The 18,286-nt window shown below is 39.9% G+C and overlaps 4 protein-coding genes across 4 annotated transcripts; 1 reads left to right on the top strand and 3 right to left on the bottom strand.

The window, feature by feature from the left end:
* Nucleotides 1–106: 106 nt before the first annotated feature.
* On the bottom strand, nt 107–4,447 carry LOC140767547 (26S proteasome non-ATPase regulatory subunit 13 homolog B-like). The gene is made up of 6 exons (XM_073107502.1): nt 4,170–4,447; nt 2,681–3,127; nt 2,320–2,400; nt 1,464–1,660; nt 1,230–1,329; nt 107–619 (listed from the first exon to the last, which is right to left on the bottom strand). Exons 1-6 carry the CDS (start codon nt 4,314–4,316, stop codon nt 434–436), a joined length of 1,158 nt encoding a protein of 385 aa, XP_072963603.1. The 5' UTR covers nt 4,317–4,447; the 3' UTR covers nt 107–433.
* Nucleotides 4,448–5,347: 900 nt separating this feature from the next.
* On the top strand, nt 5,348–11,954 carry LOC140767501 (DEAD-box ATP-dependent RNA helicase 5). The gene is made up of 13 exons (XM_073107432.1): nt 5,348–6,031; nt 6,395–6,519; nt 6,656–6,763; nt 7,838–7,918; nt 8,800–8,878; nt 9,375–9,460; nt 9,541–9,597; nt 9,693–9,760; nt 10,079–10,147; nt 10,254–10,347; nt 10,481–10,645; nt 10,731–10,823; nt 11,351–11,954. The coding sequence occupies exons 1-13, from the start codon at nt 5,467–5,469 to the stop codon at nt 11,444–11,446; spliced, it is 1,686 nt and encodes a 561-aa protein (XP_072963533.1). The 5' UTR covers nt 5,348–5,466; the 3' UTR covers nt 11,447–11,954.
* Nucleotides 11,955–12,239: 285 nt separating this feature from the next.
* Nucleotides 12,240–14,160, bottom strand: LOC140767503 (probable methyltransferase At1g29790). The gene has a single exon (XM_073107434.1). The coding sequence runs from the start codon at nt 13,777–13,779 to the stop codon at nt 12,586–12,588; it is 1,194 nt and encodes a 397-aa protein (XP_072963535.1). The 5' UTR covers nt 13,780–14,160; the 3' UTR covers nt 12,240–12,585.
* A 102-nt stretch (nt 14,161–14,262) lies between these two features.
* On the bottom strand, nt 14,263–17,751 carry LOC140767502 (plastidal glycolate/glycerate translocator 1, chloroplastic). Its single transcript, XM_073107433.1, has 8 exons — nt 17,235–17,751; nt 16,850–17,165; nt 16,377–16,638; nt 16,174–16,289; nt 15,725–15,834; nt 15,404–15,581; nt 14,758–14,887; nt 14,263–14,676 (listed from the first exon to the last, which is right to left on the bottom strand). The coding sequence occupies exons 1-8, from the start codon at nt 17,529–17,531 to the stop codon at nt 14,526–14,528; spliced, it is 1,560 nt and encodes a 519-aa protein (XP_072963534.1). The 5' UTR covers nt 17,532–17,751; the 3' UTR covers nt 14,263–14,525.
* Between the last annotated feature and the right edge of the window lie 535 nt (nt 17,752–18,286).

The raw sequence follows: 18,286 nt of genomic DNA, 5'->3' as shown, positions 1-18,286 counted from the left end.
AAAATTATTAAGTCCATCGTACCATGGGGGAAAGAGAACTACTCCAATTTAGTGAACTATAAATAGTCTAATTCGAGCTCCTTACAATTCTCAGAACATACGAACAGAAGAAAACGAGAAGCATTTTCTTGCTTACATGTTCCACATACATTAAATCAAACAGATGAAATAAACTCTAAACATTCTCTACCATGAAACAATGGGTCCTTGATGTCTTCTTGTAAGTAAGCATATAACAAGTTTTGAAACTTGCTCAAAATTTGAAAATAGACCTCCCTACATAGAATTACATTCTTTGAGCACTAAAATTGAGGTCATAGACAATAAGGACCCAAAGCAGAGCTGCTGCAGTCGTTCCTATTTGTGCTAGTTTTTTTTGTTTTCTGCTAACATTGCCGCCGCCAGCTTGTAAACGAGGACAAGCCAAATTGAATTATGTGGTCACTAGATCAGGTGTCTCTGCTTCGACTGACAACAACGCCGAGCGCACCTTTCCAACCCAAGTATCCAGCCGATCACGCAAGGATTTGATTTGTGGCACACCCAATACCCTGGGTTGCACCCAGGAGACATAAACTGTGCCTTCTACTTGATCAATTATTCCTTCTATAAGATGAACCTGTAGAAGAGAGACAAGGCATTGAATCAGCTTGGTCATTCGTGGGAAAACTCCAAACCTGAATAGCTTCTTCCATTTCTGGAATCAGACATCTCCACCTCAATTTGTAACTAGAAAAGTTAATCAATATTTTTAAGGAAAAAGTTGCCAATGCATAGTCTTTGCATAACAACTCGCACAAACGGTTTGTTATTTAATTAAGTAATGCAACTACATAAATGAAATTAAGAAAAAGATGTACATCATGCAGACTTTTCCCCATCCCAACCCAAGTGGTTTCCTCTTGTGAAGCTCAACTGTAACAATTGTCCCACTCCCTCGATCCTAGGTATTGATTAGTTTTATAGGTATGACCAGTCAGTGTCCTGTGGTTCCCGTCATCTTATCTTTCATCACATTAACATGGCAACTTTATATATTTGACTGTCTCCTCAATACAATCTCATGTAATCCCACCAAGTTAGAAATCACAAATTACTTTGTAAAGAAGAATTCAGAATCAACTTCTGCTCATCCAGCCATATAACTAACTTAGCCCACGATGTGATTATAAATACTAGACAGAAATTTCTTTCCAGAAAATTCATAGCAAACTTTAATCTCAACTTACTGAGAGGCTCTTCATAAGAAGATATTCCACATCTTCGATGGACAGCTTAGTTCGTTCAGCTATAATACTTAGAGGAATAGTTCGATCTTCAGATGGCCGACTGCAAGGCGACATCAAAAGCAACATCAATTGAGTATATACAGGAAGTACGACAAGTGAACACCAGGACAGAAGATCAGATGATTAATATAACATCGTAACATTTTATACAGCCTAAGTCGCCAGATATATTACCTAAATATTATCTCCATCAAACAAAGGATGTTAATCTTTTCAAGTAGCTTCCTCTCATTTTGCACCAAAGCTGGCTGTGCAGTCAAAGCAGCATTGTGCACCTGACAGAGTTCTTGATAGCGAGTAAGATTTCCACTGTTGAATGCTTGAAGTATGTGGTAGACCCACTCCACTTTTGTTCCAAGAAGACTATTGATCTACATTATATCATTAAAAGACTTAACATTTAAAAATGAAATCAACTTTTAAAAAAATATAATTGAAGACTTGCTACCTAAAATATGAAAGTTAGCTTCACACAAGTATACTTGACTTGTCGGATTAGTTGGACGGAGCACTCAAAAGTTGTTATAAAACTTGGCTAGCAGAATAAAGATCCCATCCAGAAAATCCAGTGCCGGTATAGTACAAGCCAGTGCAATTAAGTTATACCTCAAGTTATTGCCCTCACCAGAAAAAAATGCGACAAATTGCAAAGGAAAAAAAAATCTTGAATCCATTTATTGAACAAACACATCTAATGAAGATGATTATAGCTTCCTACCAAAATAATAATCCAGATAGAGAGACATGAACACTAATTTATTATGCCATCTTGATAATGAATCACATAACTGAAAGATGACTTTAACTTCTCAGGTAGTAAGTAAATCAATAAATTTTAAAACAGCACATTAGATCAAGATCAATCATTGTCTAATGATTCTTACACAAGTATTATCAATCTAACCTAACATTAATCAACTAGATAATATGTATCCAATTATTAAAAGCGTGATCTTAATAAATTTCAGAAAAACGACACTTTTGTACTTTTGAAAAAAAATCAAGTGCTCACTCTAGAATTTCCACTTACAATTGGATGGGCTAGCAATTCTCCAAAGTTATAGATATTGTCGCCCAACAAAGCAGCAAGGGAAAGGTCAAATGCCAAGTCCTGGAACATGATAGCACCAAATATAGATTAGTGAAATATAGAAAAACAATTTGTCAAGCATTATTTAGACAAAAGGAAAAACCTTTGGCATTGATACAGTATCTGCAATGGAAACCAGTTGCAGTTACTTAAAGGTAAAGGTAAATAATTTTTTTTGGCAAGAATGAAACTAAAGTTACAACCTAATATATCAGCATTAAGTGAATCACACCATACACAAGCTGAGACAGTTCATTTATTCTGCTTCTAGATAAAATAGTTGAGAAGCTCAACAATGTACCAGCTTGAATGACTCAGAAATTGAGTCCACCGTCGTGTATGCAAGATAAAGAAGAGCACTCTTGTAAAACTCAGCAAAATCTTGCCGAGACTTATAATACTGAGAGGATATCCAATAGTAGCTAGCATGAACTGAAGGATCAACATCAGTCATGCCATCTAGAGTGGTTTTCCCTTCATCCAACAATTTCTTACACTCCTTCTGATTTCCTTTCTCAAGATTAAAGGCTGCTATTTGCATCTTCACATATAGAATAGGCTCCTCAATCCGCATCTCCCGTGTATCACGCAGCTTACCAGCTACACCCTCAAGATAGCTAATTGCAGCTTCTTTTTCTGCATATTGACGTGATACTATCACCGCAAAATGAGCAAGCTTCAATAGATTGATCTTTGTCTCGAAGTCTGAGATGAAATTATTGTATAATTGGATGAGAGCATCACCAGCCTGAAAGGGAAATAACATTTACATAAACAGACTTTCCAACATAATTATGGGCAGTAACGCCCAAGAGAAAAGGAGAGCACATCCATGTGCAGCTAAAACAATATAGTAACACTTCGCTAAGTTAACATTAAACTTGATTACATACTGCAATATTAATATCCTAAATTTCTAGCATAGAATACAGATGCAAGGTAAACACCTAGGCAATGGGGTTGCCCATGGAGATAGAAGGAGGGAGCAGAGGTGTAGGGAGAGCACAATAGTTTTGGTTTGATGCCTTCTCTTCCTCCCTTCCTCACTTATATTTCTACTCCAATATCTGATCTTTACCCCGAACTACTTTCTTGGATTTCAATCATTCATTTATGATCTTTCAAATTCCTACTCATTAGGTGATACCTAAATATCCATCAAGGAACTGAAATGAACTTTTTGATCTAGGCAATAAACTCAATACGTCGATTTGCATAAAATTTCATGCAGTCCAAAACTCCAAATATTTTACTCCATCTAGCATCAATTCTCGTCATATCAGGTATGTGCAGGCTCGCACATGGCCAGATCACTCCACTTGACCAGACGATAATAGAACTTTTCACATAGATTAAAATGATGGCTCTGAAGCACTCTACATCCGTATGGAATTTCTCCCTTTCTACATAAGATCTGAAGGTAAAATCCGGATATTTTCACCAGGTAAATGTACGGAACCATTTCTTGTGGATTCCACTAAAAGAAAGCCGTTAGGTTTAAACTTTCTGCGAGAATATTAACTAAATGTTTTCCCACTAGCGGCCTCCTGTTATTTTCTCACTGCACTCAAAATCTACAGCCTTGACCTAATTAGAGCTCTAGATGACTATTTCTCGCATGGACCAGAGACACCCCACCGTCTACATCTAAAAAACAAGGAGATCCAAATAAAACGCGCCAAAAAACCCAAAAATTCTCAACGGCTAACAAGTAAACCGCTACAAAGCGGACAATTTAGACATGAATAGATAAAAATATTGACAAAATCGAGGAGGAAGAAGAGGCCGACCTGAACGACAGCAAGGGCCACGAACTGCTCGAGCTTGAGGGTGAGCTGGTGCCATAGCTTCCTCTGGTAGAGATCCGCGAGGGCGTTGTACCAATCGGCAAGCTCCGGATGCGATTCCCGCTGGGACTCAAGGAATTGGAGCGCCATAGAATGACCGATCTACCGCCCACCGCTCCCAAATGCGAAGGAGAAGAGAAGACAAGAGTGCTCACGTTCGAGATCCCTAAAACCCTAGCTTTGCCTCACGATAGAGTATACTTTCCTTGCATCGCAAGAGAAGGGAGGCACCTTTAAACGGTTCGATTTATGCATCCGCCAGTTGCTGGACACGTGCGCTGTACCTGATCGGTAGAAGATGGACGGCTGTTGTTCCGCCTGCCTTGTTTCCAAAATGACCCTACTTAGAAACTGTTGTATGATTATAAGTCGCTCCAAAAAAAAATTGTTACATTAAGCACTCTAACTGCTAAGCATTTTAGTTTAACTGATAGATACTTATAATTGAATCACTTAATTATTTAATAATTTAATATTTTTTTAGGTGACTTATGATATGTCAACTGACTAACTGAGCTAGTTAAAATCGACCTCTCTTTAATAAAAATTTCTAAAGAGACTTATTTTAGTCTGACAACTCATTGTACTAACTCTTTCTAAGTGGCCCACCTACCTTAATATATATATCTGATTTGCAAGATTGAATAAGACTGCACCAAATCTTATTCCAATTCGGGTCTGGGATGGGGATAAGGTTTTCCAACTCTTTGGGATCCATCTTTTGTTTCATAAGAGGTTGAATATTTGGGTGCGGAGACCTCATCCTAAAGGTTTAGACACTCCTAAAATCGATCTATGGGTTACCTTCGTCAGATTGAGTTTATTAACCTTGGTCCTTAAATATCTCAAAAATTAAGGTTTTCATTAAAAACTAAGTTGGAATAAACTTATAACCAGACTATTTCTAGTAGGGTTGGGGTTGAGTTTCTTCTATAGAGCTTGCCTTGTCTGTGGGCTAAACGAGGAAATTAGTTATCATCGTTTCTTCACTTGCTCGTTTTGCTGAATGCTATCTAGCTCATTGTGGTTGGTTCTATTAGAGAAAGATAAACGGATCAAGGTACAGCTCTACGACCGAATCCGACCCAATATGGCCGCTATAAAGGCCAACCACAGGCTTCATTGTCTGTCCTCACGTGCCTATCCCATGTCCAAAAACCCACCTCCAAAGCCCTAGAAAACTAACTCCACCTCTTCCTCCTCCTCCCTCCTCTTCTCTGGTTCGCCTCTCGATCTCACGATGGGTCGCAAGCTCGAAGCGCGCGTCTCCCCTTATGGCGAACCAGAAACCCTAGAAATCTCCGAGAACCAGGAGAAGACGAATAGCGCCAAGAAGAAGGAGAAAAAGAGGAGCAGGAGCTTGGAATCCGAGAACGGAGATCAAGTCGCGGAAGAAAACTTAAACCTACAGTCTACCGAGAACGGACACGAAGAGCCGAAGAAAAGAAAGAAAAAGAAGGACAAGAAGCAATCCGATGTCGATCTCGATGGATCCAAGGAGGAGAAGAAGAAGAAGAAGTACGATGCCATCGACGAAACGAACAACGCGGAGCAAGAAGAGAAGGAGGGGAAGAAAGGAGGGGTGGAGAAGGGCAAATTGGAAGGAAGTAACGCTGTGGTTGTATCGGGGAATAATTCGGAAGATCCAAAGTATGCGGCCTTGGGTTCGTTTGCTGAGTCCAGGCTTCCTGCAGAGGTTCTTGATTGCTGCAAAAGTTTTAGTAAGCCATCGCCGATTCAGGCGCATGCTTGGCCGTACCTCTTGGATGGACGGGACTTTATTGGAATTGCTGCAACTGGATCCGGTAATCTCGTATTTTGATTCATCGGTTTGGTCCTTTGCTTCTTATTACTCACCTACTCGTATTTAATGTTTAAATTTTCATTCTTTTAATATGGTTTTCCTTCATAGATCTATGTCTTAATTGGTCAGGTGTCTGTTATAATTCTAGTCGTTAAAATACACCTGGTTTCAATAAAAGATTGAACTTAATGCTAGTTTCTAGTCTTTTATCATGGATTCAGAAAGCGCTTATTAACTTTTCTATACGCATGCTGCTGATTTTTGAGAGCATGAAATGTAATTTAGCTCTTCTTTATGGTTTGTAAGCGTGAAAATTAGGATTCTGTTATATAATGCACTAACTTCATATTGTTGTTTGTGCTAGGGAAAACCATTGCATTTGGCGTCCCAGCACTCATGCATATCCTGAAGAAGAGTAACAAGAAAGCATCAAAGAAAGCAGTTCCCAGATGCCTTGTACTCTCACCTACCAGGGAGCTAGCACAACAGGTAAGTTCTATTATGTTTGTTTTGGATTAGTTCTATATGTCAGATTTGATTTTCTGGATGTTGTTCACATGATTCATGAAATGTATTTGAGAGCTCTAGATGTGGTTCAATAGTGCAATTCTCATTATGGTTTCAGATTGCAGAGGTTCTGAGTGAAGCTGGGTCTGCTTGCGGTATAAAATCAGTTTGTTTATATGGGGGGACTTCCAAAGGGCCGCAAATTTCTTCTCTGAAATCTGGAGTTGTGAGTCACTTGCAAATACCTTTTGCTCTTTGTATCATGCTTAGTTGTTCTCAGAAAATTATTTTATTGGTTCAGCTGTTACTTTCATGTGACTGCATGTAGTCAACTCCTTTAGTAACATATATTAAAATAAAATTTCTGCAATCTGTGAGTATATAATTATGTGACATAAAAACATACATTATGTAACTTAACTTCCTTAGTACATGCATATAATACAGTTAAGTTCTGCCAAATTAAGGTTTCTTGTTGCACTTACCATGTGATGAGTGCCTAATTAGGCAACTAATAGTTAAGATATTTTGTTATCATATTGCTAGCTTTCTATCATTGCCTATTGGATTCTCTTTATTATTAGAAGTGTGAATGTCTTGTTCTGTGGAAGTTGAAGCATTCTGGTTGATATAACTATCTGGGCCTGACATACTTGGACTTTTTGTACCCAATTTCTGATGATGTCCCTTAACTACTGCACCTTTTGGAACTCAATAGGATAATTCTGTCAATCATTTATCTGTTGATATCTGGAAAGACTATCGTAGATTTTCTATCTCTTGTTGGTTATGTATCGTACATTTTCTTATGAAACCTTTTCTATTGGTTGCCACATAGTATTGGTTTCTATGCTTTACGCAATCTCAGAAACTAATATAGTTTAGGCTCTTAAACTTTTGCATATGCTGCACCTTACTCTGGTATGGTGACTTCATGTAGTACTATTTGATGAATCATCCTGATTTATTTGCCAGAACCTCATGGTTTCTAGTTTATAGATTTTATTCTCTTCAGAGATAATAATGACGCTCTGACATTCCTCAGACTCTAGGTTGGGCATAACTGGCCTATGGCAGTTTAGAGCTGTTGTTGAATTGAAGGTACATATGTGTATCTGGTATTCTCTAACAATGGATCTGAACATTAAACCTTTATCTTTAGGGTTTCTGCTTAGAAGTCCTTGCATATTACTGGTTATATAAATTGTTTGCAAAGTGAAGAAACCATTATTTTCTAGACTATCACCACAAACACTGGTTGTCTCACCTTAAGTCTTTGTTGGAATTTTGTGCTTTGCAGGACATAGTTATTGGGACACCTGGCCGCATGAAAGATCTGATTGAAATGGGCATTTGCAATCTCAATGAGGTTTCTTTTGTGGTGAGCTAACTTTTTCTTTGCAAATCCACCATTTGGTCTTCTCTTGTTAATGTTCCATTAATTAGAAGTTATTGAGAACCAAAGTATTGCACATCAGCATACTTTCAGAGAAACCACAAGAGATATTATTTACAGCAGATGTCTTCTGCTGCATTTCTAATTGGGCTTTCTTTTCCTTGTTACATGAGTAATAACAATGGATCCCTACATTGAGTTATCTTGAAGGCGACAAATTAATATAATGGAAAATATTGACAATTTTTTTAATGCTCCCCGCTTGCATTTCTTGATCCTTTGATGGTTCCTTCAATGCAATGTGTCACTTCTAAAGCTCAACATGTACATTAGTAGAGAAGAACAATTGCATACTGACACTTGATAAGATTTTGCTCTTTACTAAGTGGTCAGGATCTTTGATAGTTGGCATGTATCAAGTTGATGATCGGAATCTATCCCGAATTACCTCTACTTGTACTTACCTAATATCCTGGAGAGATGATTTTTATGTGGTTCGAAGTTGTGGTTTCAATTTTAACCCCTAGAAGGAAAAATAGGGCCAAAGCTTGCTAGATTTGGCCTTGATCAATGAGTTTTGCTAATGAGGTTCAGTTGGTACTATTAAAGTCTCAGGTGAAGGTCCATTTTTCTTTTTCCCACATTGAATTTTATAGCCACATCTTTTAAGAGAAGTGTTCTTTTGCAAGGCCATGATATATCATGTTTTGGGACACATGGGTTGCTATTTTCTTGCTTCAGTTTAAAACAGTCATGCGCACTTTTCACTTCTATAATGGAATTATTTATGAAAAATGCATTTGTTTCTTTCAGAAAAGTAGCTGAATCAGACTTTAAACTACGTTTGCACTTTGCAATTTCTGTAGGTTCTTGATGAAGCAGATCGAATGCTTGACATGGGTTTTGAACCTGAAGTTCGGTCCATATTAAGCCAGACATGCTCTGGTTTGCTACTGTCCCCAACTGTTATTACTTGCATATAAGTCAAGCATGTCATGCTAGAAAAGTACTTTTTTTTATGTGTAACTAAATGTGATGCTATGCTCTTCATTTTGGGAGCCTCATGTAATGATACTTCCGTTTTCATCTGATTGTTGGTATCACATATGATTCTTGTGCTTTGATGATGAATTGAGGTTGTTGATTGGTAGTACTGGTATCAAATGCATATTTAAAATTTTGAAATGTCCTTTTCCATCAGTTAGATAGGTTTATGGGTACTTATCTAGTAATGGAGTATTTGTGCATCTTTTCTTTGGCAAATTTGCACTACAATATTTACTGGTTTAAATATATTCAGTGGGGATGAAAAGTGCATTAATTTAGGAAGGGGGGTTGAGTGACTCAATCCAAGTAGAAGGTGCCATAAGTGGAGAACACCATTCATTTAAGCACATTACTTTATTTTGTATCATGCATAACAATCGTTTCTGCTGCTCAGTGCGCCAGATGGTAATGTTCAGTGCAACATGGCCTCTTGCTGTTCACCTGCTTGCTCAAGAATTCATGGATCCAAACCCTGTTAAGGTGTTCCTCATGCTTTGACTTTTCATAAAGGCACTTCTGGCTTCTTTTTGTTATTTTTTTTAAATAACTGTAAATTTCAGGTGGTTATTGGATCGGAGGATCTTGCAGCTAATCATGATGTCATGCAAATTGTAGAGGTATGTGCGTGCTCAGGTTAAAGCATGGTAATGTTATTAACAACTTTTCTACTATTACACTTGCATACCACTGATGAGTTTATGCTGATTTGTAGGTTTTGGATGATAGGGCACGCGATTCACGATTAGTTACTTTGCTAGAAAAGTATCACCAATCCCAAAGGTAGATTCTAAAGTTTTTTTTTTTCTGATTTCTGCTGCATTTATTCGGTCACTTGCCTCATTTGGTTACTTTGCGTCTAACATCATGAATGCATACCAGAATTACCTAACCTAAGAGGCATTTGTAGTGGGGCCAATTGTTATCTTTAGATATGCAAAGTCACTAGAAGTATTAAATTAGGAGGAAAAATATCAATGGATATGTGCACTCATGTCGTAACTTGTAAAGTTGTAAGAAAAATGATGGACTTCTTGTTTCTTAACTATATTCTATGATTCGTTGACTGATATTGTTTTCCTTTTTTTTGTTTTGGCCCAGAAATAGGGTTTTAGTTTTTGTATTGTACAAGAAGGAAGCTGCTCGTGTTGAAACAATGCTTCAGAGAAGGTAGTCTTTTGATATACACTATTATCTTTTAGCTGATCCAATTTGTATGATTTTGCTTCTTTTTATGCTATTGATAAGATCTAAACCATTCATCCTGGTGTTGAAGGGGCTGGAAGGTTGTTTCTGTGCACGGTGACAAAGCTCAACATGATCGAACTAAGTCTTTATCACTATTTAAAGAGGGAACATGCCCTTTGATGGTGAGTTATATGCTCGCTTATCATTCTGTTCTTTGGTTAAGTGTTTATACATAGAGTAGTGTGTTAGCCACACTGTCAATTCTTCTCTCCTTACACTGATTTTTTCAAATTAAATTCTTGTCAAAATTTGCAGATTGCTACTGATGTGGCTTCTCGAGGACTTGATATACCTGATGTTGAAGTGGTGATAAATTACAGCTTTCCTCTGACCACTGAGGATTATGTCCACAGGATTGGGAGAACAGGCCGTGCTGGTAAAAAGGGGGTTGCTCATACCTTCTTCACTCAGGAAAATAAGGTAGTAAAATTCTTGCAAGGCGTAGCTTTTTGATTGAAGCACATGAGTCTAAACATGAGGATAATTGTGTTTTGGGAACAAACAGGGCCTTGCTGGAGAACTTGTCAATGTTTTGCGAGAAGCTGGGCAGACTGTTCCTGCTTCCCTCACAAAATTTGGAACCCATGTGAAGAAGAAGGTTTGTATTTTAGCAATTGTATTCCACATGTTCCATTGTTTAGTTAGACTGAGAAAAGCTTCGATCTTGTTTTTTCTTGAAGGAGAGGGTGCATCAGGTTCTAAGTGTAGGATAAATTATTATGCACTAGTCTTTCCAAGTTTTCGAGAGCTTCATGGTAGTTATCCTACTAGAACAAAAAATAATAATCACAAGGAAGAGGGGGACAAATTCCCTAGGGAGATCGCATTTTACAAAACATGCTTAAATGTTAATTCCTAGCATATAGCAACAGAATTTACAATTCAGGGTAATGCCATCAGGATGATCATGCTTTAAACTAAGCTTTCATTCCATCTGCTGACCTTTTATCATTGGTTGTGCTTGAGGTAGTATATGTAGCTCTGTATGATCCAAATTTTAGAGTAAGATTTACTTCCACGTGCTGCCATTGTCCTTTAGTAACTCAGGCGACTGAATTGATGTTTACTAAGATCTTAACCTAAATTCCATCCTCTTTACTTTGTAATATACTGTTTCTCCTGCAGGAATCAAAACTTTATGGAGCGCATTTCAAAGAAATAACAGCAGATGCTCCCAAGTCCACAAAGATTACCTTTGCAAATTCAGATGATGAAGATTAATTGTGGAGGTTGATTATTTCTCTGAAAACTTGTGGAAGTTAGATTAATTCATTGTCGTTTCTGACGAAATCCACACATTTTGTTTGTTACTGGTTTATTGGGTAATGCTGAGATCAAACAATACACTTTTAGATCTTCCAGAGGCAGTTATATGACATAAGTTAAAATTGGGTCTGATGCCCTCGAGATCATGTAAAGTAGGAATATGAACAGTTACTGAGAAGGCTGCTTACAAGTAGATATGCGGTTTTCCAGTCCGAATTGTCTTGTTTTTGAACTTTACCACCTTTAGGTGATCATGATTGTGAGAGATGTATTTATCTTTCTGTATTTCTTTTTTTAACTTAACTTTCTGTAAACTCAGATGTTCTATCAGGAGTTTTGGCAGCTACAAAACTATTACTAGTTTACTATTTATTTTCCTTTGTGCTGATTATCATGTCATCACACAGGAATTCATGCAAGAATTGTAATTCATTTCAATTCATGCAGGAAATATTTCATCAAAGTTTCTCTTCACGAGGTCCAGTCGGTGACGGCAATTTGAAAAGCCGAGGAAACTGACATGTATGCTCGAAATATCAGAACTGATGTTACCGTTGATAATTTTTCTAGGTAAATGCAATAATTCTCAGTTGATTAAAATAAAAGGATTCTCTCCCGAGTTAAAAGTTTAGCATTAAATATGGATCACTTTGAAAACATCCTTTTTCTTGACCCCGAACGAAAAGAGAGATGGGAAAAGGACGCAGGAACGACTCGTTTCATCGTATCACAGTTGTCTTCACGAGCTTACCATTGAAGTGCTTCTTTGTTACAACTTATTCCTCTTGCAGCAATTAGTACAAGGGAGTACTGCCCAGCTGTCGCCCACAACGTAATCTGGTGGCAAACCACTAGGATTTCTAGTTCGCCCAATAAAAACCTCAAGAAAAGCAACATTTAAATAAATACAACGATCGAGGAAGCAGTGTGACTCCTTAACATGCTTTTTATTACGCCTTTAATTTAGCCAAAAAGAAGAAAATAAAATAAAATAAAATAAAAAATCATCTACCGACTACAGCAGTATCCGTCGTAGAGATCAAGAAGAATAAAACAAGAAGATCTGCGCCTTCCGATACAGCCCCTCCCTCCGATCACGCGGCCTTGGCGGCAAACGGCTTCTGGAGCAACGCGGTGAGATACACCTCCCCGTTCTTAATCCCACCACTATCGGTCTTATTCCCGACGGCCCATTTAATTATCCGGTAGCCGAGCCGGTTAATCATGGGGGCATAAACGGGATCCAGATCCACTCCTTTGCAGAAGAAGTGGTCCACCCACAACAACCCCCCCGGCCTTAAAACCCTATCGGCATCGTAGATCAGGAACTCCATTGACGGTGCCGGAATCCACCGGTTCACGGCGTGGCCGGTCCGGACGAGATCGAGCACCCCGTCGTGGACCGGGAACCGCTGCTGCAGCGGCGCGTGGAGCGGGACGAGGCCTCGGAGGGCGGTCGCCTCGGAGTAGGGGGCGCCGAGATCCATGGTGGTGGTGATGACGGTGGCGTTGGCGAGGAGGCGGAGGCGGGCGGCTAGGGTGCCGGTCGCGCCGCCGACGTCGAGGGCGAGGCGGATCGGGGCAGCGCCGGATGATCGGGCGAGGAGGAGGAGGTGGGGGATGGTGAGATCGAGGTTGGATCTGGCGGACATGAAGCGGAGGGACTCGGTTTTGAGGAGATCGAAGCCGAGGGAGGAGGAGAGGCAGGAGAAGGAGCGGCAATGGGAGGAGGAGGGCCAGAGGACGGCGGAGTCGGGGAGAGGAGAGAATGGATGGGATGGGAGAGGGGAGGAGGGAGGTTTAGGTGGGGTCGGGGAGAAGCAGCGGCGGCGAGGGAGGGGGTGGCAGCCGCGGAGAAGGAGGGGTTCTGCGACGGAGTGGAGGTCGTCGGGGCAGAGGGAGAAAGGGGTGTAGGACATGAAGCGGCGGAGGAGGTCGGGGTTGTCGGAGCAGGCGGAGGCGATGGGAGAGAGACGGGAGTAGAGGAGGAGCTCAGGTGGAGGTGGAGATGCTTTGGAGGAGGAGGAGGAGGAGGTGGTGGTGGTGGGTGGGGAATGGAGATGGGTGAGGTGGGAGATGGTGGCGCGGATGGTGTGGAGTTGGCGGAGGAGGTGGTCGGGGACGTCGTGGTCGTCGGCGTCGGAGGAGAGGTGGGGAGAAGGAAGGTGGGATGAGGAAGAGAAGCGAGTGGAGGAGAGATGGTAGAGGGAGAGGATGTTGGTGGCTACCATGGCCAAGAGGAGGAGGAGGTTGAGGCCCATGCCTACTCCCATTCTCTCCTTCCTCATCTCTCTGATTAAAGTTCAACAATGCCTCTCTCTCTCTCTCTCTCTCTCTCTCTCTCTCTCTCTCTCTGCTTTACTCTCTGTTCCCACTCACTCACACACACATACACACTCTCTCTATCTCTCTTTATTGGTGTCAGAGATCTTTATATATATATATATATATATAGTGATGTTTTTAACTTTTGACGGTCTAACTATTCTACCCACAGGTCAAGAAAAAAATAAAAAAATACCCACAGGTCAAGAATGGATCCTCTGCGGCATCGCTGCAGGAACATCCTGCTTCAAGCTAGTTATGCTACCTGGCACTTGGCTGGCACAGTCGGATTGGCTCCAAAACATGTCAGGTAGCCTCAATGCAGTAGATTCCTGCATTCTGAGGTACAGCGAATCTCCTCCTCTACAGATTTTAAAAAAGAAAGTAAATACTGGTATCTATCAGTTGCATTGCCAATCTTCCCTCCTCGAAGCCTCGAAGGCATATTTTATGCAAAACGAAATTTGAATTGCTGCTTTTTTTTTATAAAAGATTCATCACCGAGGTTTTATCCAAAGAAGGGGGAATAAAAAGAAACTATACAGATAAGGAAGTTGTACCACAATTTAAAGAACAAAGGAGTTGGCCCCTTTAATGTATGGCAGATTCAATGGAACTTCCGCCATGTTTGCAGGTTACAAGCAAGTGCAGAGTAGAATTATGATCCAAAAAAGGCAAAAGTTAAGTTGAAGCAAAGTAAGCAAGAGCTTTACCCAGCTATCAGCAGTAAGCTTTGCCTCACGGCAGGAACGGAGCAAATCAGCGAACCGAATATTCCAGTGAGAGCATAAGCAATAGCACAAAATGGAAGAGCCTCAGGTTCCTTTGCTGACAATGCAGCAGTCCCCAGTCCATGAGCACTGAGTAAGAAGCATATAGAGCCTCAGATGTGATCTCATAGCCATGCCAGAGTTGTAAATCATGTTAGTTTGAGGAGGTACCTGGATGCCGTTGCTACACCGCGAGCGATAGGGTCATTCAAACGAAGTTTATCCATTACTGCTTGGACAAAGTTTGCACCAATAAGACCAGTGAGGACAACCACAGCAGCCGTAAGAGATGAGTTTACACCTAAGCCACACAAAGGATAATGTATCACGCCAGTACTTGAATAATTAGACAACATAAAACAGTCTTAATATTTACTGTGGAGGAAGTATGAAGGAAAACATAAAAATAAGTGTTGAGTAGGATGAATTGTTCAGACTAGAATTACTATATTCTGCTGTATTTGAGGTTATGTTCTCTATTGTTTGAGGGCAATTGTGTCTTTTTTCATATTCAAGTTGTCTTCTTCCTCACAGCACTTCCAACCTGAATTTAACAACTCCCATAGTACTGGTGGACTAATATCTACCAGATTCGTTCAACTCATCTGAAATACTTTTAGCTTATATTAATCTCAATTGCTCCTACAACCAAAATGAAGGTGAGACAAGCAAGAATTTCATCTTCATCTGGTGATGTTGACGAACAAATGTTACATGTTCACTTTTAAGCATCTATCACGATCTTTCTTTTATGTAGAATATGATAATGCAGATACTTGGGAAGCAAAAGCCTTAAAGAGTGAGTAGCAGGACATACCTTCGAAGAAGGACACTATGCTCAAGGCAAGTGCCACAGTTATACACCTTGGTAAAATTGATATAGTTAATGTTGGCTCTAGTCCGATGACTCGCCCTATAAAAGCAGTTGAGTACAAGGAGAAAACGGCCGCAATGATGACTGATGAGAAGATCTCTGCAGCATGCCTCTTCACAAGCTACATAGCCAAGAAAAATCAAAGGTATGGTTTAGGCATGATGGTTCATCATATTTCCTACATAAGATCTTGCTCTAGCATGTAATTTAATAAGAAACCAAAAAATCACTTGTAACAAGTTTCTCTAGGAATGGAGCAGTTACCTTTCTCTGTTTGAACATTGAAAAAGCAAATGATATTATAACAGATCCCAGAAAACCCATCAGAATATCACCAGCTCCAGGATTTGATGACGCTTTAGTGAGATAGTTACCTGCAGAAAGATTTATTTTAAGACATCTTATATCGAAAATTAACAAGTCTAATTTAGTGTATCACAAAACTAAGAATATATTATAGACTGTATCTTCATGTTCAGATTGGCATCATGGCATTCATTAGCAAGCATATTTGTGAAATCCCAAGTCTTAGGTCCTTGCTAGAGCTATGTTAACTGGGTTGCCTGTTTTAGATGAATGAGAGTAAAATTGAAATTCTATGCTATGTCATATTCATCTAAATCTTTCTGAGCACGAAAACAGACCAAATGCACATCCATAAAAGAAGAAATAACAAAAATTTCAGACATAATGTCAAGAGATAGGCTATAAACCTAGAACAGCATCCGTTCCAGATCGTGAGAAATACCCATATGCTACTGCTGCCACATCTGCAGAAAATGCACAGCAAATGATTGGATGGAACACTTTTTTGACATCAGATGGTAACCTGAAGGCACACAAGGAAAATTAGACTGTCACAGATATGCAATTGCAAAATATGTTGTGTTATTGAAAGGTGTAACAAGCATATTACCCAGAACCAAACATGTAGCCCAAGACTGTGGCAGCAAGTAGGAAAGGGAGGCATGTTCGTGCACTCGTACCAAGTGCTGTTGGGTAAACGAATGCAACAGCAAAAGATGAAAGGAAGATAGCAGTCCAAGCCCAAAGTTCCACTGCTGAAAATGGGGAAGGCTTTGTCATGGGCTCAGCCGGTATCATCTCTGTCTTCACAATTCTTCTCACAGTGATGGCTGTATATCCTGCAACAGTGAGTGAAGCCAACCAGCCACCAACTAGAGAAAGAAGGGCAGACAAGATGAAGAAAACAAGTTAGTTATCAGATTGAAAGCACATGACCAACATAAATTGCTTTGAAAAAATAAATAACATAAATTGCTTTAAGAAACTACCTCTGGCATTTCTTCATACAATTTGTGCGCACAAATTACCACATTCATGTTAGCTTCGACAACAGTAGCAAGACAATCAAAAGGGAACACATACCTATGATTATGCAAATCTTGAGCCCTGATGCTGCAGGGACATCCCTCACTGCAAGGGGCAAAACTACCAAGGAAGGAACGTAAAACAATGGAAGCCACCTCTGGATGAACAACGTCGCCGGCTCGAAAAAGTTCATAAAGCCCGTCGCGATCGACGGGGCGACAGAATCGAAGATGGTCAGCACGGCGAACACGCAGAACATCCCAAAAAGTGCACTTGGAAACTTAATAGATGCCGCTACGAACGCCTGCTTGAGAAGCTTATCCGCTGCAAGGATTATCCCAAGAGACACCGCCAGATGCAAGATTTGAACGACCTATAACACACCCATTTCTCAGAATCAAACCACTACGAAGTATTCGAAGGATGAATCAATCGCACTCACGCTGGGAAATCGAAATGTAGCAAGGCCATCTTGCGCGCCTGTGGATCTCACTGGAATTAGACTATTACGCCTGGAAGCATCATTGCCATTGCGCCCAAAACCCAATCTGGCTCCAAGAAATCTAATGGGAACCGAGCTAGCTCTTCCTCCATTCGATGTGAATTGGGATGAAATGGATCTCTGCGGAGTGGCCTCTTGGGATCGTAGGAGAAGAATCGATTGCTTTCTGGGTAGTAATCTGGGGTAGCTGCGAGCGAAGAGAACTGGGACGGTCGAAATCGTAGAAGCAGCACCCATCGAGGATTAGCTTGGGAGTGAACTCTGCACAAGAACCAATCTTTTACATGGTTGTAACTCTCAGCGGAGACCAATGTCTTGTGGACAGAAATGGTCGTTTTGGGATGCGAAGGATTGGATTCCATCACTTTCAAGAGGAACGAGGCATTTCCCCAGGAAAATTGGAAATTAGTAGCCCATTGCCTAATACGGACATTGCGGTATGGTTATCTATTAAATTTTGAGGTGGAAGTTAGGAGGGGGTGGGCAGAGGGGGAAGATGGATGGCTTTTGTAAACTGTTTACAGTTTGAATTTTGAAATCCTCAAACTAGTGGAATTTAATTGATTTGAAATTCGTTTCGTTTCAATTTCTAAAGTAAGATTTTAATTAATTTCATTAGATTTATGGGTTTGGATGATATTCATTTATCATTTAACCTTTATAAATCTTAAAACCAACTCTTAATTTATTACATCTTTACTTAAGCTGCAAAATAGAAATAAAAAAAAAATGAAGCTTAAAGAAATAAATTCTTTTTTTTTTAATCATTCACGAGCTCGAAAGTTAGATATAAACTAGACAAAGAACCAACTCTTCGTAGATACATAAATATTTAAGCACTATCAAACTTTTAGCCAATATATTAAGTTGCCTAATTTATGCTTTAAGCTATGTGTCACTAAACAATTGTTCCGAACCAAACATCACCGAACTACTCCTACAAGCCAACCACACTGCTGAGTCATCAATCGAGTCAAATAAAATCATGAAAC

Source organism: Typha angustifolia, chromosome 9 (assembly GCF_048772165.1).
Source record: "Typha angustifolia cultivar Huaian chromosome 9, ASM4877216v1, whole genome shotgun sequence".
NCBI lineage: Eukaryota > Viridiplantae > Streptophyta > Magnoliopsida > Poales > Typhaceae > Typha > Typha angustifolia.
This window is presented reverse-complemented; position numbering and strand designations above follow the sequence as displayed.

Excerpts from the sequence above, each read along its gene's own strand:
- LOC140767502 (XM_073107433.1), bottom strand. The coding sequence starts at position 17,531 with ATGGGTGCTGCTTCTACGATTTCGACCGTCCCAGTTCTCTTCGCTCGC. Across the intron at positions 15,582-15,724 it reads CAATGTTCAAACAGAGAAAG|CTTGTGAAGAGGCATGCTGC; the intron begins GTAACTGCTCCA and ends TTGGCTATGTAG. Across the intron at positions 14,677-14,757 it reads GGTGTAGCAACGGCATCCAG|TGCTCATGGACTGGGGACTG; the intron begins GTACCTCCTCAA and ends CTTCTTACTCAG.
- LOC140767503 (XM_073107434.1), bottom strand. The coding sequence starts at position 13,779 with ATGAGGAAGGAGAGAATGGGAGTAGGCATGGGCCTCAACCTCCTCCTC.
- LOC140767501 (XM_073107432.1), top strand. The coding sequence starts at position 5,467 with ATGGGTCGCAAGCTCGAAGCGCGCGTCTCCCCTTATGGCGAACCAGAA. Across the intron at positions 6,764-7,837 it reads CTTCTCTGAAATCTGGAGTT|GACATAGTTATTGGGACACC; the intron begins GTGAGTCACTTG and ends TGTGCTTTGCAG. Across the intron at positions 10,824-11,350 it reads GAACCCATGTGAAGAAGAAG|GAATCAAAACTTTATGGAGC; the intron begins GTTTGTATTTTA and ends TTTCTCCTGCAG.
- LOC140767547 (XM_073107502.1), bottom strand. The coding sequence starts at position 4,316 with ATGGCGCTCCAATTCCTTGAGTCCCAGCGGGAATCGCATCCGGAGCTT. Across the intron at positions 2,401-2,680 it reads TTTCTGAGTCATTCAAGCTG|GACTTGGCATTTGACCTTTC; the intron begins GTACATTGTTGA and ends ATCATGTTCCAG. Across the intron at positions 620-1,229 it reads TTCTTATGAAGAGCCTCTCA|GTTCATCTTATAGAAGGAAT; the intron begins GTAAGTTGAGAT and ends TCTCTTCTACAG.